Below are 27,553 nucleotides of genomic sequence, written 5' to 3'. Positions count from 1 at the left end.
TTTGTTTGTGCATATTTTAAAGATGCTTTATTTATTTTTTCGTAATTAATGTAGTTTTGTTTATATTTTAATTTATTTATTTTCAGACGACACTCGACGCGGACACATTAGAATATAAGTACATATTATCACTATTGGACGGATCACGACATTTATTTGAGGACAAAATAAAAATGCGTGTAGACGCGACGGACGACAGAACACTACTGAAATATGTGATATTGTAAGTAACGAGACGCTTCTTGAGGGTTTTCATGAATGCTTAGAATAGCAGTATCATCAGCAAATGTTGATATATGAGTACGATTGTTAGTTGGCATATCAGACGAATATATCAAATATAAAAAAGGTCCCAGGATACTGCCTTGGGGGACTCCAGCTTCAATGTGTTGTGCAGTAATTAAAAAGTTTCCCTCTTTAACCTTAAATGTTCGACCAGTTAAATAGCTTTCCAACAGCTTATGTATGTTTGCGGGTAAATTTTGGCTCAATTTGTATATTAATCCAGCATGCCATACCTTATCAAACGCTTGAGAAATGTCGATGAAGACTGCGGAACAGTATTTCTTTTCTTCAAACGCTTTTCTCACCATATTTACAAGTCTATGGGTTTGTTCGATAGTACTGTGTTTTCTTCTAAATCCAAATTGATGATTCGGAATACAATTGTTTTCAGTTAACATCGGGTACAACTTGTTCATAAGTATCTTCTCAAATAGCTTTGATATATTAGACAATAGGCTGATGGGTCTGTATAATTCTACTTTTGTGTGATCTTTTGCCGGTTTGGGTATCATGGTAACCAGTGAAACCTTCCATTCTGAAGGATAATATTCAAGTCGTAATATAGCATTAAAAATAAAAAGAATTATTGTTATTGCTATCCGGGGTAGCTCCATAAGTATCTTGTTGCTGATCTTGTCCATACCAGGCGCTTTCTTGGGGTTTAAATCAACAATAGCATTTTCAATCTCTACGGCTGCTCCAAAATGGGGTACAACAGGTGGCAACTCAATTGCTTCATTTGATGTGTTCGGTGTAAATACGTTTTTCAAATGATTAACAAACAGATTCCCTTTTTCAGTATCATTTCTTGCCCAACCACCACTTGAATTTCGCAAGGGGGGCTTACATATGACAGGTCTTTCAAAATTTTTTGTTGCTCGCCATAATGTGTAATCCGATTACGGGGTTGCGTCCTGGCTTTCTAAATATTTATTCAATGATTGAATTTTTCGAAATTCCAAGAGCTTTTTAAGTCTTTTATACAATCTTTAAGCTTCGATTTGAGTTGAGGGGATCTGTACATTTGTCACTCTCTTCGAACTCTTCTTTTTTCATTTAAGAGCCGTTCGACATCTACAAAATTAATTCTATTATATCTGATTTGTCGGGGGGTTTGGGTAGCATGTTGAGCAGCCAGTTTGAGATTTTTATCGAAATTAATAAGAGAGTGATCGATGTTTTTTTTTTATTTTTATTCCTTAATCTATTTCCTTAATCTAAGTTATCACACAATTTACAGAGTTGTAGTTATATATTAACTTTTCATCTAAAAAATTATTATTAATTTTAAACAACTAGTGTAATTAGTTCAAGCTAAAATTATTTTTCAGAGGAAAGTAAATAATTTTAAAAAACCTCTGATTTATTAAATAAATTAGTAAGACCTGCGCTTACTTTATTAATTATTTTTGGAGTGATTATATACCCACATTATTTTTGTAGTAGCTTATAAGTTTATAAACTATGTAGATTTCAATACAAAATTTGTTTTATAGGCGTTTGACAAACTTTAATATATACTATGACAAAGTCTATAAAACATATATTACTTAGTTGAAGTTTGATATAGTTTTTGATATGCAAATCAAAAATAAGTTTTCTATCTATGTATACACCTAAGTACTTGACATTATCACTCCACTGTACTACTGTGTTATTAATTTTCAATTGATTAGTGGGATAAAAACAATATTTTCGTCTTTGACTAAAAAATACAGCTTGAGTTTTATTTTCATTAATTTTTATTTTCCATTTATGAAAGTAAGTCAATAGTTGGTCTAAAGCTATTTGCAAACAATCAACAATGTTTTGTCCTCAGCATATGCTGCACATTCAACTCCATTAAAAGTAGGCATATCTGAACAATATAAGTTGTAAAGAATTGGCCCCAGAACTGAGCCCTGGGGGACTCCTGCAGGGATTTCGATTAAACTTGAATATTTATCATTGAGATTTACACAGAAAACTCTATTTTTTAAAAACGATTCAATAGATTTTATAAGGTAAACAGAGAAATTATGCTGAATCATCTTATACAACAAACCATTATACCATACACAGTCGAAGGCTTTCTCGATATCTAGTGCCACTAAAACGGTGGAATGTCCATTTTTAAACCCAGTATTTATATGGTTGTATATAGGTTTAATTTGATGAACGGTGCTATGAAAAGGTGTGAACCCAAACTGCGTTATTGGAATAATTGCATTTTGTTCAATAAAGATGGATAATCTTGCTTTGAGAACTTTCTCAAGAATCTTACTAAGGCTGCTAGTAAACTAATAGGTCGATAACTCTGAACTGAATTCGGAATTTTATTTGGTTTTAAAATGGTACAATCTTAGCTATTTTCCAGATTTTAGGGAAATATTGTAGTTTCAAGCAGCAGTTTATAATAAAGCAGATGTAGGTAATAGCGAAGTGTGGTAATTGCCGTAGCATTATATTTTTAATGCCATCTAATCCGGAGGCTTTTCTAGGTTTCAATTCTCTAATGATTGTAACAATTTCATTGACATTTGTGTATTCACTTGCATCTGTGCTTATATCGAGTAAAGAAAACCGTTCATTTACAGTGTTAATCATTGAAATATGATCTTGATTACCTAAGTTGGTAGAAACATGATGGTTTTCAAGAAAATTTGTGGCAAGTTGATTCGCTTTATCTTCATCCACATAAAATGTTTTAGAGTTTTCCACTAAAGGTGGCATAAATATTTTCTTCTTTCTTAGGCATTTTGCAATATTCCAAAAAGGTTTTGAGGCTTGATCTAGATTTTTAATCTTTGTGTTCCATGTTCTATTTCTAAACTTTGATATTTCACTTCGAATTGTTCTGTTATATCTTTCCATAGTGTCGAAATCGGATATGTTTCGATACCTCATCCACAACCGTCGATAATAGTTGCGTGACGTTAACAACTTTCTAATATAAGGTGGTAACTTATTTCTTTGAAAATCAATTTCTAATCTCGGCGTTGCAATGAGAATAGTTTCTTTCTTCGTAATGATCCCTACATCACGATGTAAATGTGAAATTGAACTATTAACTAAAGACCTAAAAAGATGCCAGTTCGTATTCTTATAGTTATAAACCAGTTGCCTATTTCTTAGAAGATCAAAATTTTTTTTTAAAAGACACTGGAAGGTGATCTGAGCTTAAAGCATTTATTGTTTTAGGGTGAGATATGCATTGTGGAATATTTGAAATTATTATGTCAATGACTGATGGTGTCTTATTTCTAGCAGTAGGAATATAAGTTGGTGAGCCCGAGTGTAGAATGTTGTACGAAAGGACAGACACAGTATCAACCAGAATATTTCACCAAACATTTGCACGATTACAATTCCAATTTCTATGCTTACTGTTAAGATCTCCACAAATTATAACATTACTATCAACTTTAAGAAGTTTTCTTAAGTCTTTTCTAAATAAGCCCTTTGTTTCAGAGTTTGCTACATTACCCGGAAAATAAACTGCAAATTCCTACATTCTCAATTTGTTCCGTTTTAGCAAAAATGGTTTTAAAATTTCTTATATATTTTTTTATAAGAACAGCAACTCCTCCACCAATGCGAGCTGCCCGATCATAACGAACACAATAATAGTCTATTTGTGGTATATTTACATTATTCGATAACCAGGTTTCTGATAGAAAACATATATCTACATTATTATTTATTAAAAAATCATAATGTTCTAAATATTTATTTCTAATACTTCTACAATTCCAAAATATAATATTTAATTGGCCTGCCATTATATTTTATTTATTATATAAATATTGTATTGCTAATTGTGTGATAACATGAAATTGTTCTTCTTTGGATTTACAATTTTTTAATTTATTCAATATATCTAAGGTCAGCTGACTTATTTCTTCAGCAGTAAAGAGATCAGTTGAGTTTTGATTATTGTTTCTCTTAAAATTATTATTATGTTGAGAACTTTGCCAGATATTTGCAGCACTTTCATTCCTACTGTTTGTGTTTGGTATGTTAGGGAAAGAGTTTTTATCAGATAATGTTGTTGTGATATTATTGTTGATTCTTCTTTGATTATTTGTTCTATGATTCGAAGAGTGGTTATTTTTGCGCTGAATATTTTCTCTGATATGTATAAACGATTCTCTTACTGGACATGAGATGTCAGTTGCTGCGTGTGTGTTATTGCAATTTGCACATCTAAATTTATCTTTGTTGGTACATTCTGAAGTTTTGTGCCTACCTGAACATAGAGCACATTTGGTTTTTATAGAACAACCTTTCTCTCCATGTCCAAACATTTGACAATTATAACATTGCACTGGTTTATTTTTAATTCTTCTTTGATAATCCCATTTGACTACCATATAAAAGAGAGTTTTAACATTTTGTTTTAAGTCATGTAATTTTACTGAAAAAAAAATGATCAGCTGTTTGACTGACTCCACCTTGTATAAATTCGCCTTGGTTGAGTTGATGTCGACGAAGTGGCAACGACTACAAAGTGATGTCGACGTCGACAACGACATAGATAATATGGGTGATTGCTTGCCACCAACTACTTAGAAATAAGTTTATATGCTTCACTCGTCTTTTGGATTGCACTTCGTGCCTTAAATATTTTAAAAAAGGTAAGCGAATTCTGCTCTTTATTTTGAATTTAAACTTGTAATAATTCTTGTGTTTTTATTTCATTATTTTGGAACTGATATTCGCCAAAACACTGAGGTTTTGTTCTTAAATTTATTTTATACATTTTTAGCTTGAAAATTAATTTATGTCCCAGATTTGAAAGATGTATTTCAAATTGAAAGATTTTATTAATTTGAAAAATAAATTTGTGTCATAAATTGTATTCTAATGAAAACAAAAATTTTTTTGCTATATTATTATTTTATTTGTTATGAATTATTTACATTTATTTATACACATAAATAGAAAATATTTATTTACAATTAATAAAAGTATTTTAGTGAATTTGGCAAAAATGTTATTTTAATGGGTCGAGCATCATAGCCTTCACCATCTATATAATAAGTTTGGTGCTCGGTTTGAATGGTTACTATCTCTATTGATCGACTTTTGAGTGATGTTGAAGGTTGTATTTGCATTTCTTTTATCATATTTATTAGAAACTCAGACCGAGTGGAAATATTTTCAATTACATCAGTGTTTAATTCAAAAAATGAATTCGAATTTTTGTGACATGTAATATCAATCTGTTTAGCATCAATTTTGTAACTTTTTTCAATTGAACAAAATTTGTGTTTCTCCAATAAACTTTTTGGTTGAGGTAATGATGGATTTAATATTTTAGAAACATTAAACCAGGATTTATTATTTGTATAAACTTCACATTTATTGCATCCAGGACATGGTGGTGTGGTTATAAGATTTGCTGAAATAGTTTGATCCAACTTATCACTTAAAGATGTAATTATAATGGAAGCATGATACTTTAATTTCCAAAAATACCAGTACTTCTCTTTATTAATTTCTATATCCTTTAGTATACCCCATGAAAAATCAAGTAAACCAAAAATTGGTTTACGGACTTCATGTTGTTGATCATTCTCTATAAGTTCGTATTTAATCACAGGGCGATCTTGTATACGGTATTGAACTAAGGCAAGCACACATTGTGATAAATGTTTTACAATACCAAACTTTCCTTTGGATTCATTTTCTATTAATCTGGACGCAGTTTCACTCTTTTCTCCTAATGGCAAAAATAAAATGGGACATATTTCTTCATTTCTTCGTAGTAGTCCTGTTACAACTTCTGATGATGTACCATCACCACCAGCAACAACAACTACATCGGGCAATTGATGAAGCGTCTCCATTATTGATTTTGCGTGACCTATATGTTTCGTTTTAACAACTTCCACTGAGTATCCAGCCATATGCAAAATAGGTTCACAATATTTTATAAACTGGAAAAAAAAAATTTAAATATTTAACTAAGAACATTTCTTCGTATAACATACATTTTTTTAGAAATTTACAATAAGTATAAAACTCTTAGACTAAACTATAACTAAAGTTTTTATTGCCACTGCAACATCCCAAAAAATTATTCATCAATAAGATTATCTGGCTAAGTCCAATCACAATCTCATTCATACGCAACTTAAACAAGAAAGAAAGTATGGTCGGTCAAGCCCGACCATATAATACCCTACACTAAGTAAATGTTTTTCCAAAAACATTTTTCTTTGAAATATCCGTAATTTATATAATTTATAAACTGGAAAAAAAAATTTTAAATATTTAACTAAGAACATTTCTTCGTATAACATAAATTTTTTTAGAAATTTACAATAAGTATAAAACTCTTAGACTAAACTATAACTAAAGTTTTTATTGCCACTGCAACATCCAAAAAAATTATTCATCAATAAGATTATCTGGCTAAGTCCAATCACAATCTCATTCATACGCAACTTAAACAAGAAAGAAAGTATGGTCGGTCAAGCCCGACCATATAATACCCTACACTAAGTAAAGGTTTTTCCAAAAACATTTTTCTTTGAAATATCCATAATTTATATTCGTGACTGATTTTCGCAAGTGGGCCTTATATGGGAGCTATGATCAGTTATGGACCGATCACCATGAAATTAGGTCGTGTGATTTATGTCTATATGAAAGTTATTTATATGTGTTAAAGTGATTTTCGGAAGCGGGTCTAATTATGGACCGATCGTAACAAATTTTGGCTTGGTCCTTGGAAAACTTATATGTACCAAGTTTTATCGAAATATCTTCAAAATTGCGACCTGTACTTTGCGCACAAGGTTTATATGGACAGACGGACGGACATCGTTTGATACAAGTCGATCGGTATACTTTAAGGTGGTTAGATTAATATTTTTGGGTGTTACAAACATCTGCACAAACGCATTATACCCTCCCCACTATGGTGGTGTAGGGTACAAAAATTCAGCAGCCGTACAGTTACTTTACGTTAGCTATTATTGTGTAGCATAGTTGGGGATAGTGCACTTAATGTTGATTGAAATAAGCATTGCACTATCCAGGGTTTAAAATTACTACTATATTAGTAACAAAATTGCTAAATATTTCAAAATTTTAAATGAAAACTTCAACAAACTTTTAACAAGTAAGTAAGTTAATATTTATTGATTCTTTTTTCTTTCGATAAGATGTGCTGTACTTAACTAAATGATAGCATGTATATATAAATAACATAGAACTATTGTTGTCTTATTTTAGTACACGATGTTTTATGAAAAAACGCTACTATTTTTTAAGAGTATATATGTAAAATAACATTAAATGAATGAAGAACAAGGTTTACTCAAGGCCTTAATCGTTTACAGACAGAGCATGAGAGTCTGTCAAAAATAAATAAATAAAAATACATAAATGACACTTAAAATAAATTAACAAACTAGAAACTGTTAAAAAAATATGTCTAACAGAGTTCATTTTGCGTGGATACATATGAGGAATGAATATGTGTATATAAATATCACAGACTTGTAAAATTTTATAAAAATTGGTCTATAAAAAGACAGTTCAGGTACATTTAGTGAACTTAATAATATATATGGGGGATTTCATGTCAAGTGAACCAACTTTTGAAATCGATGTCTTCCGATCGGGATGAAATTTGCACCAAGGTTAGCTCTATTGGATAGTAACTCAGACACAATTTTTCAACAACATCGGTCGAGAACTCTCTGAGTTATAGGGGGTAAAATTTTGACAATTTGGTCAAACAGGGGTTTTTTCTTATCCATGTAACTTATTACCTATTGTTCTTAGCAAAATGTGTTCCAAATAGTATAGATAGCTATTTCTTCGATCTTTCGAAAAAAAATATTTAAAAAAAAAAATAAAAAATTTTTAATATTTTTTTTCCTAAATCAAAAACTTTTTTGACTTTTTTTTAAAATACGCTATTTTTTTTTATTTTTTTTTTTTTCTTAAAATAAAGTTTAGATATTTTCCTTGAACACCTACTTGGTCGCTTAGTGGGATGCGAGTGGGATATCTATCAAAATAAATATTTTGTAACTCAAAACATAAAATTTTTGACTTTTTTTGCAAAATCAAAAACTTTGTTGACTTTTTTTTTTCAAAATGGACCCTTTTTTAATCTTTTTTTTTAGGTCAAACAAAAGCTTAGATATTATCCTTGAAGACCCTTTTGGTCGCTTAGTGGGATGCGAGTGGGATATCTATCAAAATAAATATTTTTTAACTCAAGACTTACAATTTTTGACTTTTTTTTTTGCAAATACGATTTTTTTTCCAAATGGGCCCTTTTTTTAAAATTTTTTTTGTAGTCAAAAGAAAGCTTAGGTCCATTCCTTTAAGATATTTTTAGTCCCTTAGTGGGATGCGAGTAGGATATCTATCAAAATAAATATTTTGTAACGCAAGACATACAATTTTTTAATTTTTTTTTGCAAAATCAAAATTTTTTTCCAATATGGGCCCTTTTTTAATTTTTTTTTTTGCTCAAAAGAAAGCCTAGGTCCATTCCTTTAAGATATTTTTAGTCCCTTAGTGGGATGCGAGTGGGATATCTATCAAAATAAATGTTTTAACACAAAAATTGTATGTCTTGAGTTACAAAACATTTATTTTGATATATATCCCACTCGCATCCCACTAAGCGATCAAAACCATCTTAAAGGAATAGGCCTAAGCTTTCTTTATAGCAAAAAAAAAAATTACAAAAAGGGCCCATTTTAAAAAAAAGTCAAAAAAGTTTTTGATTTTGCTAAAAAATCAAAAATTGTATATCTTGAGTTACAAAATATTTATTTTGATAGATATCCCACTCGTATCCCACTAAGGGACCTAAAATATCTTAAAGGAATGGACCTAAGCTTTCTTTTGACTAAAAAAAAATTTTTAAAAAAGGGCCCATTTTGAAAAAAAATTCGAATTTGCAAAAAAAAGTCAATAATTGAATGTCTTGAGTTACAACATTTTTATTTTAATAGATATCCTACTCACATCTTCCTAAGTGACAAAATAGGTCTTAAAGGAAAAGACCTAAGCTTTCTTTTGAGTAAAAAAAAATTTTAAAAAAAAGTCCCATATTGGAAAAAAATTTCGATTTTGCAAAAAAAAATTAAAAAATTGTATGTCTTGCGTTACAAAATATTTATTTTGATAGATATCCCACTCGCATCCCACTAAGGGACTAAAAATATCTTAAAGGAATGGACCTAGGCTTTCTTTTGAGCAAAAAAAAAAAATTAAAAAAGGGCCCATATTGGAAAAAAATTTTGATTTTGCAAAAAAAAATTAAAAAATTGTATGTCTTGCGTTAGAAAATATTTATTTTGATAGATATCCTACTCGCATCCCACTAAGGGACTAAAAATATCTTAAAGGAATGGACCTAAGCTTTCTTTTGACTACAAAAAAAATTTTAAAAAAAGGGCCCATTTGGAAAAAAAATCGTATTTGCAAAAAAAAAAGTCAAAAATTGTAAGTCTTGAGTTAAAAAATATTTATTTTGATAGATATCCCACTCGCATCCCACTAAGCGACCAAAAGGGTCTTCAAGGATAATATCTAAGCTTTTGTTTGACCTAAAAAAAAAGATTAAAAAAGGGTCCATTTTGAAAAAAAAAGTCAACAAAGTTTTTGATTTTGCAAAAAAAGTCAAAAATTTTATGTTTTGAGTTACAAAATATTTATTTTGATAGATATCCCACTCGCATCCCACTAAGCGACCAAGTAGGTGTTCAAAGAAAATATCTAAACTTTATTTTAAGAAAAAAAAAAAATAAAAAAAAATAGCGTATTTTAAAAAAAAGTCAAAAAAGTTTTTGATTTAGGAAAAAAAATATTAAAAATTTTTTATTTTTTTTTTAAATATTTTTTTTCGAAAGATCGAAGAAATAGCTATCTATACTATTTGGAACACATTTTGCTAAGAACAATAGGTAATAAGTTACATGGATAAGAAAAAACCCCTGTTTGACCAAATTGTCAAAATTTTACCCCCTATAACTCAGAGAGTTCTCGACCGATGTTGTTGAAAAATTGTGTCTGAGTTACTATCCAATAGAGCTAACCTTGGTGCAAATTTCATCCCGATCGGAAGACATCGATTTCAAAAGTATATATATATAATCTATAATTCTTTCTTAATTTTATAAAGTAAAATGTAATTTAATTTATTAATAATTTTTTCTTCTCTTTCATTTTCTTTCAGCCCCTATGAGAGCCTGGCGCAGATTTGGTATAGATTTGTGGCAACATCTGATGATCAGGGTCATTGTCAAAGTCCTCATTTATAATACCTACTGGGGAGAGGTAAGCTGAACCTGACCGAGGTAAATTGTTTTTTAATTCATATATTTCATTCATTAGGATGTTTTCATGTATGGCAAGTTTTTCAACAAACAGCTTTTGAAGACGAAGAGCATTTTTACAGAAGGGTCGGACATCTAAGGTGGCATAAATGTAAGTATTGGAGTATTTCCTAGTGGTACTTACATAGTGTTTATTGATACACTTCCGCAAAATTCTTCTTTCAAATATTTCCAGTTCCTTTGCCACTATTGGTGAAATAGTGAACCAGATTGGAAAACCATATAGCATATCTTATAGTCACCTTTTAGAGAAGTAGCTTGGTTGTTTGAGGTAAGTGTTTGTTATTAAATAAGAATGAAAACATCCCGGTTATTTGTTTTGCTTTTTGTAGTGTGCAAATTTTAACATCTTGTTAAAGGAGATGCCTATATACTTGATGCTAGATTTAAATTGAATCTCGACCCCATCAAGAGCGATCCGTAACATTTTACTTTGAGGTACCACTGAGCGATGACATTTTCTGGAAGTATTCCTAATGCAAATGACCTCTGATTTGCTTGCGTTGATTTTCATTCCCCATGTTTTATGGAAATCATTTATCAACATGAGATGAGCTTTTGCATTATAAAGCGATTGATATGGTGATGCGCTGTGGGCATAAATTAAGCAATCATCCTATTAATTTATATATAATTCCACTATGACAGACGGAATCAAATGCTTTTTCTATATCCAAGGATATCGCCACCGTGCAAATTTGATTTCTCAAGTTATTGGTTATGTCACTGTGAAACTTTAAAAGTGCGTGCTGTGTGGAGTGGAATTTTATAAACCCAAATTGGGAGTTTGATATAGGGTTTATGATAAATTCTTTTTTAATTTTATCTTTCAGGATATGTTCAAATATTTTCCCTATATTAGAGAGCAATGATATTGGACGAAAATCGGATAAAACCTCACTATTGCTTTTTTTATTGGAATTATTATGCAGTGATTCATAATACAGGTGAGTAATTAAATTGTCTTATCGGGAAACTTTTTAATGATGTATGTAGTTTGAGATCCCATCTAATACACATGATTTTTTGGTATTGATATTTTGAATTATGTTTCTACTTTTAACAGTGTCAGTAATATGGTATGCATCAGGATTTGAAAGTGCGTCAAACCTGTCATCAAACGAGAAAATGTCATTTGGAATTACATCCATACAAGTTGAGATTCTTGAGTCAAGATCATCCACCGGCCGTTCTGGTGTTGTTTGGCGAAAAATTGAGGAATAGAATTGCTGGAAATTAACTGCAATCTCAGCTGGGTTTTTTATGACTTTGTCATTATGTCGTAGTTGTCGACAAAAAGGGATTTTTCTTTTCCCAATAAATTTATACATTTCTTTAAATGCCAGGTTTGATATTTTGCAATTTGTTATTAATTTTTTGAGCTTGTTATATTCCAACAGATTCTTTGATAATTATTTTAAGAAGTTGAATTTGTTTAGACAATATTTTGTACTCACTGCTGAGTCTGTTTCCTTAGCGATGAAATATGTTCTTAATTATAATTTTCTGAGAGTGAACTTCGTGAATTGCGGTAAATGTAGTATTGAGTTCCCTAAATCGCAGCGGAATTGATCCCAATTGGTATTCTTGTAAGAGATGAATGAATGAGGTGAATTCAAAATTAAGCTAGAGGAATCTATTTTTAGTCTTAATTTGATCGGAAAATGATCTGAAAATGTTGGAAGTGATGAGATGGAAAAGTCTGGATTATTTCTATCGATGAATTTGGTGCTGATAAGAAAGTGATCCAAAAATGAAGATCCATTTGGGTAAGATGGTGTAGAATCGCAGATGCGAACAACCACTAATGAATTATCTTCTAAACATTTTTTAGGACTTTTCCATTGATATCTGTCACGTCACCCCATGATGAGCACTTTGAATTAAGATCACCACCAAGGATGAACCCATGAAAACCTAAACAGGTTTGAAGAACCGTATTTAAATCCGACTCAAGCTGCTGCGACGGATAATTGCATGGAATATAAATAGAGCCAAGTTATATCTTTTACGTGTGTTATTGTATGAGGAGTTAATTTGTATAAATGAACTATTTATTCCAATATTATTTATGGAAAATCTGTTGTGTTGTATAGAGTTTTTAATTACCACCGCTACTCCAATGGGAGAATTGTCATAAATAAAGTTGTAACCCTCAATTTTTATTGACTTATGTCTCTTAGATGGCACTCCTGAATGAATCCAATGTCGATGTTATTATGATGTAATGTATTGCATAAATCAATTTGTCTGCTTTTTTCAATCAGAGATCTTACTTTGTTAAGGAGACAAAAAAATTCTGATTTGGCCTCAGACTTTGATATATTTTTAAATTCCTTTAGGAAGATGTTGATTTCTTGCTCCAGAGTTAATTCTTCTGGATCTAGAAAATAATTGGCTAGCTTTAGAAAGTCCTTAATTGCCGACGTTTTTTGTTGACGCAAATTTTGCTGTGTGGTATCTGGTTGAAAGAGATTAGCAAATGTTTTCCCTGGTGTACGCATTGACATGTTCAGTGCCCTATTAACATTATCTTTCGCAATGTCCTTTTCTTCCACTACTTTTGCCATCTTTTTTTGTCTTGCACCCTGATATTTTTTGTATGTTGGGCAACCTCTCCAATTAGCAGGATGACCAGCCTTTTCACAGTTTGAACAGTAAGGATCTGTGGAGTCTTCTCGAGATCGTTGGCAATCACCAGGTGCGTGGACTTGGTCACATTTTACGCATTTATATGCAGAATTGCAGTTTCGTGAGATATGACCCCAGCATTGACATCTGTGACACTGAATATCACTATCTTTCTTTTTTGGCTTTTCCCAGGAGATAATTTGATTTTGCAGGCCATGAATATTTGCTATATCGCCCAATGTTTTCCCTGGAAGAAGGGAGACTAGAAAAAGTCCAGAATCGATGTTTTGTTTGATTGACCTTGGCGTTTTAAATTTTGCAACAGATGCGACCGTGTCAGGCACTAATGTGTCAAGTTCTGTTTTAATACAAATATTAGTGGACACCATTTTGTTCTTGTCTCGGTTTGTTCAACCTTGTCATTTATTTGTGATTGATTGCTTACCGGCTGAGAGCCCTGTAAATCAATGTCGCCCAGAACGCTTAAGATACCAAATTTATTCTGGTCTAGTGGGATATGATTAGCTAGTCTTTCAGATAAGTCAGAGATATCCACACTTATTGGTGCTTCCTACTCTTTGTCGTTTTCGTTCATTTGTTATGTCTGCCAATCTTGTTGTTTTTGTACTACCATTGTTTATAGTGCAACCGGTGAGACAAATGAAGTCGTAGCCACTTCTTCCTCCGTAACATCATTTTACACAGGTTTTTATACTTTAAGGTAAAATTTTTGTCAAGATTTCTACATATAGAATATTATGAAAATTAGTTCTTAATCGCAAAATATAAGAAAATTGTTTATCCAGTTTCATGCCATCTTTTGTTATTATTCTATTTTACACAATTATATTTACTGAATGTAAATCTCTTAATTGTTTGCTGGACATTTTTCATTTTAATTATCTTATTTGCGTTACTGGCTACAACAAGAAACTATTTGATTATTTTTATAAAATAAATTATTAATGAAATTTTTGATAAATAAAATTAATTTATTTGGAATTTAATTATCATTATCTCAAGTAAAGACAGTTCTATACAGATGTCTGCATGCATCCTGTGACATACAATATTTGTAGTTTTTATAAAATCTAAACAAATAACATTTTTAACTATTATTTAATTTTAATTAAACACTATGGCCCATAATCATAGTCAAACACTAAAGTCGGTTCTTTTTAAAAACAACTTTAAAATAAAAACCAGCTTTTTATTAATTTGCAACCATAGTCAAAATTAAAGTATGTTTTAAATTGAACCGACTTTAACTGGATGCCACCGCAAATGTAGAAAATGTTTTCATACAATATACAACAAAAAACAGACAAGTGGCAACGCTGAACAGCCGACATACAAAATTAAAAAAAAAACAAGTAAGAAAGTATGGTCGGTCAAGCCCGACCATATAATACCCTACACTAAGTAAAAGAGCAAAAAAAAATTTTCTTTTAAAATTTCAATAATTTATATTTTTAAGTGATTTTCGGAAGTGGGCCTTATATGGGGGCTATGACCAATTATGGACCGATCACCATGAAATTAGGTCGTGTGATTTATGTGTATATTGAAGTTAACTATGTTGAATTTTGTGTGTTTAACAACATTTTTAAGCGATTTATGCACGTTAAAGTGATTTTCGGAAGCGGGTCTATATGGGAGCTATGACTAATTATGGACCGATCGTAACAAAATTTGGTGACATGAATTTTGTGTATATAAAACTTATTTGGAGTGGAATTTGTGGAGATACATATATAAATTAAACATTTATGACCGATAAAGTCCAATTTCGGGAGGACATTTGTATGGGGGCTAGGTGAAATAATGGACCGATTTCAGCCAGTTTCAATAGGCTTGGTCCTTGAGCCGAAAAAATAATATGTATCAAATTTCATCGAAATATCTTCAAAATTGCGACCTGTACTCTGCGCACAAGGTTTACATGGACAGCCAGCCAGCCAGCCAACCAGACGGACGGACGGACGGACGGACGGACATCGCTTAATCGACTCAGAAAGTGATTCTAAGTCGATCGGTATACTTTAAGGTGGGTGTTAGACTAATATTTTTGGGCGTTACAAACATCTGCACAAACGCATAATACCCTCCCCACTATGGTGGTGTAGGGTATAAAAAAAGGTAAACAAATAAAAGTAACCTGGACAACTAAAGAAAAAAAGTTATTTGTTGTGGAAAAATGGAAAAGATAAGATTAATATCATAATTAGGATATTTTGGTACTAATTTTATTGATAACTGTTCAATAATTGCAAAATCTCTACCAATATCTTGTAACTTAAACATTTTCTACTTTTTGACATAGAATGTGTAGTGTTAAATTTTTATTTACAACTTTCGGAATACAACATTTTATTGAGGACAAAGCTAAAATGAGTCAAATTCAGACAAATATTCCAAAACATCCACCAGAATTATTATACTCAAAATAAGAATATGTTTACGTAGACCAGTATTATCCAAAATTTAGAAGATAAACACCCAGGGCACACTTAGAAAGGTGACTGCATCACTACAACAATACAAAAACAACAGGTACTTTGTTTTTGTTAAAAAGTAGTTGAATTGTCAAAGTTGCCTGTTGTTGTTTTTGCTTTTGGGTTTGTTGTATTTTTCGCCACAACAACCACAAGTGAATTGACAATTCAAACTTAATAAAAAAAATAATCAGCTGTTTTATCGCAGTCACCTTTCTAAGTGTGCCCTGATAAACACCAAAAATATGATTTACATATGAACAAAAACAGCGATATTTTTTAAAGTATATAAGGTCTAAGTCTAATGGTGGTGTCTTAGACCTTATATTGGAAGATCTCGTTAGGATCGTATGTTAAAATATTGAAAAATCTGTCTATAACAAAATCTTTTGAAAAAAGTAACCAAAATGAAAAATAAAAACAATATAATTAAAAAATTTATTTATTTGCGCTAAAAAAATAAGTCCGATCAAAATAATATTTCATTGTATACATACTACGGGTCGATTTAAAAATGGCCCAATTGACAAGGAAAATCGTATTCTAAGGATCAAAATAAGAAACTTCGCCCAAGGAACCATACCTCTAAAATGAATTCTGATGTTCCTTATTTTGACCCAAAGGTCAAATTTTGAAAAATCCTACTTTGACCCATTTAAAGTGCCCTAATCGAGTCTAAATGTATGACCACCCTCTGGAACCCACTGGGGGGTCCCCAAACAGAAATTTAAAAAAAATTAGCATTGTTGGCTCTTTACATGAAACAATCAGCGAAATGGTTATGTGTGTTTTGGAGTTTATTTTTTCTTTAATAGAAAATAAACTAAAAAAAATTAATTAAATGTTTCAAATCTGTATTGCTCTCAAGTCTGGGCGATGATGTCTCTGATGTCGTCGCCATAACAGAGTCTACATTTTCTGGTATAACTGGCTTGGAAACGCTAGCTAGCAATTGAACATGTAATTTTTTTCATTTAAAAAGTCATCCTTTATTTACATTATTTTACAAAACTAAATGTTTACAAATGAGATCTTATCTTTACATCAGGGCACACTTAGAAAGGTGGTACAAGGTACAACAACTACAGGTACTTTGTTTTTTTTAAAAGTAGGTGTAAATCGAATAGAGCAATGGCGACAGAACTGATCCTTTTGGATCATAATTTTAGCTGACGAAATTCCATTATTTATGGCAACCTTAAACGTTCTAGAGTCAATGAAGTTCGCAATTAGTGTGCAAAGATACTTAGGGATGTTTGCAGCCAAGAGCTTATATATGATCCCATTATGCCAGATGGTGTCAAAAGCTTTTTCTACATCCAATAATATTAGTCCGGTAGATCTTTTATTTTTCTTATTGTTTAGTATTTCGTTCTTTATCCTGTTTATTGTTTTGTTTGGTTTGCATATGACTACTACTTTAGCATTTTTAAACATTTTCGGGAAATAATTTAGTCTAATGCGTTGAAGCAGTGATGTTAACCGTACGGTAATTACCGTATTGTACGGAAATTTAGACCTCCGTACGGTATGCAGGTAATTTCTACATTTGTACGGTAATTTTAAAAAGTTTAAATTTTTAAGAATATTTCCATAATGTGCTTTTCGTTTATAATCTACAATTGGATACAAAGAGCTTGGTCGCTTCACCTAACATTCTGGTCCTTCGAACCGGATCTGAACCGACCTATGGATCTACAGTCCCGGGCCGAAACACCAGGGGGTGTTAGCGTCACAATCTAATCGCTAATATGTATTACTAATTATCGATTATCGTTATTATTGTTTAGTTATTACTTATCGCTTAATTCCCATTCGCAAATATTTGGATTGCATTATTTTATATTTCCACGCGGTATTTTAATGAATCATTTTTAAATCATATAAAAAGCCATTTTTATTATAAAATACAGATAGATCGTATTTGAAATATCATAAAGAAGTTCAGCTCTTGGTTTCCATACGAAAAATAATAAATAAGTTTATTAATTAATGTGCATTTCAGGAATTTTAACGTAAAAGTATAAGAAATAAATAATTGAATTTGTTCTTAAAAATTCTTGTGCTTTTCGTTTATAATCTACAATTGGATACAAAGAGCTTGGGCGCTTCACCTAACATATGATATACACATTTCTCATTAAAATAATCATAAAATTTAGAGGATGATGATAACCAACTACCGCTAGACAAAATATATCTAGGCGGTAAAGTAATCTTTCAAGTATGGATATTGCAATATAAAAATTAGTATTAAAAACTGATTGCAAAAATATTATTTTTTGCATTTCCCAGAAGCTGTTCAAATGGATGAATTTAATGATATTGATAAGGAATTTATGCTTATAAGTCAAATAAAAGATGTTGATAAAAATGGCATTCTGCTGTTTTACAAACTTGGTCCTATATTCAAAACCCTCTATCTTTAATATTCACGAAATTTACTTTTTGATGGTAAAATGTTCAATAAAACAGCCCTCATCTATGGTGTCAATTTCTTACAAACATATTGTTTTTTGCTGCTTTATTTTCATTTCTATCTTATACAATTAATTTTTTCCGAATGCAAAGCCTCTATCTTTTCAATTAATTTTCAAATATTTTTTTGGAATAATTTCCTCTTGCAACTCATGTTTTCTTACTAATTTTTGAATGCTGAACATGAATTTTACTATAATAATTGTAGCATACCGAATTTTAATAACTCAAGTAATACGCGAAAAAACTGTTTTTTGACTTTCCTGAAAAGTTGTGTTTTTTAAGATAGATAGTTTTGAATATAGGCCCTCGATATATTGAATAATAAAAATAAACCTGTTTGAATAAGAATATATTATCATTTTTGTACAAGACTTTGGATACGGTAATTTTACCTAAAAAACGGTAACTTTTTTAGGGCTGTACGGTAATCGAAATTAAAAAGTTAACATCACTGCGTTGAAGTCTCCTAAAACTATGAATTCCTTTGAAGGTGGTTTCGTATTTAAAATGTCAGAAGAGAAATTATTAGTATGACTATGCAACCACAATATGTATATGAAATATAAATATACCTCCACATTCAAAGGACACAAATATTAAATCTTGCAAAAAAAACAACAAAAGTTGTTAGATTCAAAAATTTATTGTTGTCAATAAATTTAGTGCAATAAAGCTTAGAAAAAAAAACATAATTTTATTTGATTTTTGACCTATAGGGGAAACCACCGTGGCGGCGCAGGTCTCTGCTAGTAAGTCGAAGGCCGGCTTCGTATAAATTAGTTTTCTTGATTGCAAGCCTATGAACTTTTTTAAGACTTATATCTCGTATAAAGGTATTGTAAAAAGCTATCTAATGACGTAATTATTACAACCCCTTCAGGGCACTGCTACACGTTCATTATATATTGACCGCGATCCAGTATCGCGAAATTTATTGAACGTGTAGCATGCAGTATTGATGGATCGCGATCCAAATCGCAGAATAACCAAATTTTGCGTGATCCCTTGCATTGATTCGCCAAATATCCAAATATCACAATATACAGTGACTCCAACGCATAATCGGACAAGATTTTCACTAATTTAAATGTGCACTAAACATCAAAATAATGCACCAAAAAATATTTTTTTTCGCTTATATTTACACTCCACATTAGAGTGACAATTAGTTGTATGGAAAAACATTTTTGTTAAGTGCTGAATATTTGAGCCAAATCGGACAACCATTTCTGGACGCGCATCGAGGTCAAACTTCAGATATATGCAAAATTTTACTATTTATATGAAATATATAGGTGAAACTCGTTAACTTTCTGCATTGTTTTCTAGAAATATGTAAATTTATTTATACTAATGAATATTACATTAAAATTTTTTTTGGAAATTAACCCAGTATCTCCTTTGGGTCAAAATGACCCATAAACTGTATTATCGCCAAAATGCGGTCAAAATGCAACATCTGTAAAAATGTTACTACTAAATAAATACGTTTGCAATTGAATGCAAAAGAATCGAAATGTGTACGTAATTATCGTTGTAATCTATATACATATGGGGGATTTCATGTCAAGTGAACCAACTTTTGAAATCGATGTCTTCCGATCGGGATGAAATTTGCACCAAGGTTAGCTCTATTGGATAGTAACTCAGACACAATTTTTCAACAACATAGGTCGAGAACTCTCTGAGTTATAGGGGGTAAAATTTTGACAATTTGGTCAAACAGGGGTTTTTTCTTATCCATGTAACTTATTACCTATTGTTCTTAGCAAAATGTGTTCCAAATAGTATAGATAGCTATTTCTTCGATCTTTCGAAAAAAAATATTTAAAAAAAAAAATAAAAAATTTTTAATATTTTTTTTCCGAAATCAAAAACTTTTTTGACTTTTTTTTAAAATACGCTATTTTTTTTTATTTTTTTTTTTTTTCTTAAAATAAAGTTTAGATATTTTCCTTGAACACCTACTTGGTCGCTTAGTGGGATGCGAGTGGGATATCTATCAAAATAAATATTTTGTAACTCAAAACATAAAATTTTTGACTTTTTTTGCAAAATCAAAAACTTTGTTGACTTTTTTTTTCAAAATGGACCCTTTTTTAATCTTTTTTTTTAGGTCAAACAAAAGCTTAGATATTATCCTTGAAGACCCTTTTGGTCGCTTAGTGGGATGCGAGTGGGATATCTATCAAAATAAATATTTTTTAACTCAAGACTTACAATTTTTGACTTTTTTTTTTGCAAATACGATTTTTTTTCCAAATGGGCCCTTTTTTTAAAATTTTTTTTGTAGTCAAAAGAAAGCTTAGGTCCATTCCTTTAAGATATTTTTAGTCCCTTAGTGGGATGCGAGTAGGATATCTATCAAAATAAATATTTTGTAACGCAAGACATACAATTTTTTAATTTTTTTTTGCAAAATCAAAATTTTTTTCCAATATGGGCCCTTTTTTAATCTTTTTTTTTTTGCTCAAAAGAAAGCCTAGGTCCATTCCTTTAAGATATTTTTAGTCCCTTAGTGGGATGCGAGTGGGATATCTATCAAAATAAATATTTTTTAACTCAAGACTTACAATTTTTGACTTTTTTTTTTGCAAATACGATTTTTTTTCCAAATGGGCCCTTTTTTTAAAATTTTTTTTGTAGTCAAAAGAAAGCTTAGGTCCATTCCTTTAAGATATTTTTAGTCCCTTAGTGGGATGCGAGTAGGATATCTATCAAAATAAATATTTTCTAACGCAAGACATACAATTTTTTAATTTTTTTTTGCAAAATCAAAATTTTTTTCCAATATGGGCCCTTTTTTAATTTTTTTTTTTTGCTCAAAAGAAAGCCTAGGTCCATTCCTTTAAGATATTTTTAGTCCCTTAGTGGGATGCGAGTGGGATATCTATCAAAATAAATATTTTGTAACGCAAGACATACAATTTTTTAATTTTTTTTTGCAAAATCGAAATTTTTTTCCAATATGGGACTTTTTTTTAAAATTTTTTTTGTAGTCAAAAGAAAGCTTAGGTCCATTCCTTTAAGATATTTTTAGTCCCTTAGTGGGATGCGAGTAGGATATCTATCAAAATAAATATTTTCTAACGCAAGACATACAATATGGGCCCTTTTTTTTTCTTTTTTTTTTTGCTCAAAAGAAAGCCTAGGTCCATTCCTTTAAGATATTTTTAGTCCCTTAGTGGGATGCGAGTGGGATATCTATCAAAATAAATATTTTTTAACTCAAGACTTACAATTTTTGACTTTTTTTTTTGCAAATACGATTTTTTTTCCAAATGGGCCCTTTTTTTAAAATTTTTTTTGTAGTCAAAAGAAAGCTTAGGTCCATTCCTTTAAGATATTTTTAGTCCCTTAGTGGGATGCGAGTAGGATATCTATCAAAATAAATATTTTCTAACGCAAGACATACAATTTTTTAATTTTTTTTTGCAAAATCAAAATTTTTTTCCAATATGGGCCCTTTTTTAATTTTTTTTTTTGCTCAAAAGAAAGCTTAGGTCTTTTCCTTTAAGACCTATTTTGTCACTTAGGAAGATGTGAGTAGGATATCTATTAAAATAAAAATGTTGTAACTCAAGACATTCAATTATTGACTTTTTTTTGCAAATTCGAATTTTTTTTCAAAATGGGCCCTTTTTTAAAAATTTTTTTTTAGTCAAAAGAAAGCTTAGGTCCATTCCTTTAAGATATTTTAGGTCCCTTAGTGGGATACGAGTGGGATATCTATCAAAATAAATATTTTGTAACTCAAGATATACAATTTTTGATTTTTTAGCAAAATCAAAAACTTTTTTGACTTTTTTTTAAAATGGGCCCTTTTTGTAATTTTTTTTTTTGCTATAAAGAAAGCTTAGGCCTATTCCTTTAAGATGGTTTTGATCGCTTAGTGGGATGCGAGTGGGATATATATCAAAATAAATGTTTTGTAACTCAAGACATACAATTTTTGTGTTAAAACATTTATTTTGATAGATATCCCACTCGCATCCCACTAAGGGACTAAAAATATCTTAAAGGAATGGACCTAGGCTTTCTTTTGAGCAAAAAAAAAAATTAAAAAAGGGCCCATATTGGAAAAAAATTTTGATTTTGCAAAAAAAAATTAAAAAATTGCATGTCTTGCGTTACAAAATATTTATTTTGATAGATATCCTACTCGCATCCCACTAAGGGACTAAAAATATCTTAAAGGAATGGACCTAAGCTTTCTTTTGACTACAAAAAAAATTTTAAAAAAAGGGCCCATTTGGAAAAAAAATCGTATTTGCAAAAAAAAAAGTCAAAAATTGTAAGTCTTGAGTTAAAAAATATTTATTTTGATAGATATCCCACTCGCATCCCACTAAGCGACCAAAAGGGTCTTCAAGGATAATATCTAAGCTTTTGTTTGACCTAAAAAAAAAGATTAAAAAAGGGTCCATTTTGAAAAAAAAGTCAACAAAGTTTTTGATTTTGCAAAAAAAGTCAAAAATTTTATGTTTTGAGTTACAAAATATTTATTTTGATAGATATCCCACTCGCATCCCACTAAGCGACCAAGTAGGTGTTCAAGGAAAATATCTAAACTTTATTTTAAGAAAAAAATAAAAAATAAAAAAAAATAGCGTATTTTAAAAAAAAGTCAAAAAAGTTTTTGATTTCGGAAAAAAAATATTAAAAATTTTTTATTTTTTTTTTTAAATATTTTTTTTCGAAAGATCGAAGAAATAGCTATCTATACTATTTGGAACACATTTTGCTAAGAACAATAGGTAATAAGTTACATGGATAAGAAAAAACCCCTGTTTGACCAAATTGTCAAAATTTTACCCCCTATAACTCAGAGAGTTCTCGACCGATGTTGTTGAAAAATTGTGTCTGAGTTACTATCCAATAGAGCTAACCTTGGTGCAAATTTCATCCCGATCGGAAGACATCGATTTCAAAAGTTGGTTCACTTGACATGAAATCCCCCATATATAAAAGTGAATGTGTGTTTATATTAAAGACGAGCACAGTTACAACTCCCAGCAGTTAAGCAAGTAGTCAATGTATCCCTTAGACAGTAATTGTCACAAATGTCTTATCACTTGGCTAACTCCAATTTATATATTTTTGGTCATTTGACACGTGTGCACACTTTGTAGTGCAGAGAGAAGACAATTGGTTACTTTATACATCCCAAGTAATCTAGCGTGAAGACAATTGACACTTATGCATTAAACACATTCAAGACAGCAGGCTACCAACTTCAATCTGTTAAAAATAAAATGCACACGTTTATATGGAGACGATTATTTTAACGACAGCACAGCTACACGGCCACACGACTACTCATGCCGATGTAACCGAATTAGGCTAATTTCTATTTTTGTCAACTACAAAACAGAAATAGTGTTGCTAATATAATAAAAATCAAATTAGTGCTTAAAAATATATATTTTTTTTACTTAATTAAGAGAAGTTTCTGATAACCATATTGAAATAAATTAATAACAGGTACATAATTAATTATAACCATATATATATTTTTACTCAAAATAATTGTTTCAGTCTTAATTACTTTGGAATTTTGTACGGTTATTTTTTATTAAAGTGGCACCACTGAATTATTAATCAGCTGTTTACTTTGTAGCTGTCGTCTTTAAAATAATTCAGTAGCTGCCACACGACTACAACTGTAACCAGCAGAATTTGTGTTCGTGTAGTCGTGTAGCCTGTTGTCTTGAATGTGTTTAATGCATTAAGTGTCTCTAAGTAATCTGGAGTGTAGTCACTTTAAACGTTTTGTGAGTAATTCGTACAAACTGGTTTTATACAAATTGTGTTGATATAATTCTCATACAGTTTATTTTTATTTTTGCTTAAGTATCTGGTATCCCATGTAACATAGCATGAAGTCAATAGTCACTTTAGTGTCTCTTAGTAAGTCAAAAAAGTAAGTCACTTCATACTTTTTTTTGTTGACTACTTTCGATCAGCTATCAGATAGTCACATTGTATCAAAAGAGTCAATTGAACCCCTGCTTAGGACATGTACGAGTTAAAATGACTAGTCAAGTAGCTGATCAAGTAACCAGTTACGAAGCTAGTAAGGTAACTGACGCCATGTAACCAGTATGTGAATATAATGCGTTGCCTACTTTGGACCAGCTATTAGACAGTCCCATTGTAATCAAAAAGATACAATTGACCCCCTGCCTGCGTGTTAAAATGACTAGTCACGTGGCTATCGAAGTAACTAGCTCCCACCCTAAAGGATGGGTAAAATCACTAGTTCGGTACTGTCTCCTCGAACTGCTGGGCTGTTTGTACAAGTTTCTGTGTGTTTACTAAAGTGAGTGAGTATTGATGAGTATTTTGGTGTTTCTGTTATAAGTTGGTATTGTTATTATTTGTAGCAGTTATTGTATGAGTGGATAAAAAGAGAATGAGAGTAACATATTGGTTTTCCTATGTTTCGCACAAGCAAATACTAGTAGATAAAGATGGAATACAATAAGTAACTTATTGTATGATGCAAATAAAAACTCGTGTGTATGATTTATAGAAATTTTACCAACAAATAAGTATGTATGTCTGTTTCTTTATTTGTTGGTGAATTATAGGAGCCTAAACCACTATAAATATATGAAAAAGCATACACATTTTCCAAAGGGGCAAGGTTTGTGGAACTTTTGAGGAGTAAATAAAGGCCTTTTTATATAAGTATTTGATATTGTTAAAAACCTTAGGACTTCATTTTTTTTTCATTTTTAATTCATCCTTTATTAATAGATTTTATTTTAGTATATACATGTAGAATTTTGAGATCTTATCGACTTATATCGATATTACAACAATTGATTAATGGGATTCACAGATATTAATTTAATTAATTTTGGTTTTAAAAAGTTTAAGGTAAAATAGAGGGGAAAAACCTTATGCGATATATATTAGTATTTCAAATATAGTAAGAAAAATAATGTATTTATAGCAAACTATCGAATTCAATAGTTTCTATAAGTACATTTTTTCTCATTTGATGATTTATATATATTTTTATATTAGATATCTACATTCTCTTATTAAAGTATAAGAAGAACTTTCAACTTTATTGTAATAATTTACATTAATTCTTTTGATGTAATCAATAATCATTTCGTTTCCAGTTTCCTGATGTAAGAGGAATGTTGGATATCTAAAGTTTTTATTATGAATAATTTTTAGACATTTATTTTGAATAATTTGTAGCCTTTTCAGATGACAATTCGCAGCAGAACTCCAAATTGGACTACCATAAGTTAGTATTGGTCTGATGATGCTTTTAAAAATCATTTTTTTGTTTTTAATATTCAAAGAAGAGCGCTTGTTAATAATAGGCCAAAGGGATCTGATTGATTTAACTGCTTTTATACATGTTTCTTCAATATGTTTTTTAAAAATGAGTTTCTTGTCTAAATTAACTCCAAGGTATTTGACATCATTACTTATATTTATGAATTCATTACCAAATAAAATTGACCGGTTAGGAGTTCTTTTAGGTGATCTATTGTAGGGGAAAATTATAGCTTGTGTTTTGTTAGGATTTATTTTAATTTTCCATTTATAGAAATATTTATTGCAAGCCAAAAGACTTTTTTCCATTTTCTTTATAAGAGCACTAGTAAGTTTACTTGATGTTAGTAGCGCTGTATCGTCCGCGTAGTATGCTGTTTTCATATATTTTGGGACTGGAAAATCAGACGTGTAGATCGAGTACAGCAGTGGAGACAGAACGGATCCTTGAGGTAACCCAGTTGTTATTGTTTTTTCAGAGGATAGTTCATTGTTAACAGCGACCTTAAATGTCCTATCTTTAATAAAGTCTGCGAGAAGTTTGCATAAATATTTGGGAAATTTATATTCTAAAAGTTTATAAATTAGACCTTTGTGCCAGACGGTGTCAAACGCCTTTTCAATGTCTAACAAAATTAATCCAGTGCTTCGTTTATTGTTTTTGTTCTTTATTATAGTGTTTTTTATTCTATTAATTTGATGTATAGTACTGTGTTCCTTCTTAAACCCAAATTGCTCGTCAGCTATAACACAGTTGGTATTTACAAATTCGTTTATTCGTTGGTGAATAATTTTCTCGTATAATTTGCCAAGATTGCTTAATAGACTGATTGGTCTATAACTAGAAGCTTGGTTATTTGGTTTATTGGGTTTTTGGATTGCTATAACTTTAGCGCTCTTAAATATATTAGGAAAATAGTTCATCTTTAAACAACTATTGAAAATTAATACCAATAACTTTATTGCTTTAATTGATAGCCCTTTGAGAATGATATTTGGAACGTTGTCTAAACCAGGTGATTTTGAGGCTTTTAGTGACAACAATATATAAGATATTTCCTCGACCGATGTAAAAACTTCCGATTCTGTATTTATTCTTTCATTTAGAAAACTATTTACAGTTGTATTGACAGTTAAATCCACTGAGTGTAGATAGTTGGAGGTTAATTTATTGGCCTTTACAAAAGTATCTGCCAGAATTTCAGCTTTTTGAGTGTCTGACGTAATTCTCGTATTATTGACGATGAGATGCGGTATACCTTTATTATTTTTGCCTCGTAAATTTCGACTGATTTTCCAAAATTGTTTGTCACCCGGTTTCATATTTGAGAGTAAATTAGACCATTTTTCGTTTCGATTTCTTTTGATATCTCTATCTACTATTTTGTTAAGAAATTTTGAAAATTTATCATAAAAATTAATCTCTTGTACATTAGATGATCGTTGTCGTCTTCTTATAATGGATTTTCTAAGTTTTATGTATTTAATGACATCCTCGGGCAAAACATGATTATAAGCTTGAGATACTTTGGGGGTCGACACTTCTCTTGCTTCTAGTAACAAATCAATAAATTTGTTTATTTCGTGATCAATTTCAGATTTGTTTGTGTAAATACTATTTAAGTTGATCCTGTTGTCAAAGTAGTTATGGAAGATGTTCCAGTTGGTTAATTTGTAGTCGAAGTAATCAAGATCAATTAATGCAGCTTTTGATCGTTTCAGGGAACAAATAATAGGACGGTGGTCAGATGGGATTGCATAGTCTAAAGTTTTTAAATCTAAAGTAAGGGTGGTGTTACTTATTACAATATCTACAGTCGAAACCATGCGCCCTAATTGGTGAGGATACAATGTAGGTTTATCAGGAAAGTATACTAAAAATTCTTCTGATTGTTGCATGTTAAATAGTGAAATACCCGCAGGGTTATTTGAAGCGCAGTTCCAAGACGTGTGTTTGGCATTAAGATCGCCTAAGATGATATATTCTTTATTCGAGCGTGTTAA

General features: G+C 30.6%; 1 protein-coding gene across 1 annotated transcript in view; it reads right to left on the bottom strand.

Moving 5' to 3' along the window:
* Positions 1 to 5,143: 5,143 nt before the first annotated feature.
* Positions 5,144 to 27,553, bottom strand: part of Mulk (acylglycerol kinase-like protein Mulk) — a 69,727-nt gene continuing 47,317 nt past the window's right edge. Inside the window, exon 3 of the mRNA XM_065501312.1 lies at positions 5,144 to 6,206. Coding sequence (XP_065357384.1) covers positions 5,226 to 6,206 — 981 coding nt within the window. The 3' untranslated portion in view covers positions 5,144 to 5,225. The remainder of the gene's footprint in view (positions 6,207 to 27,553) is intronic.

Source organism: Calliphora vicina, chromosome 2 (assembly GCF_958450345.1).
Source record: "Calliphora vicina chromosome 2, idCalVici1.1, whole genome shotgun sequence".
NCBI lineage: Eukaryota > Metazoa > Arthropoda > Insecta > Diptera > Calliphoridae > Calliphora > Calliphora vicina.
Note: the sequence above shows the minus strand (reverse complement) of the source record. Positions and strands in the feature narration are given on the sequence as shown.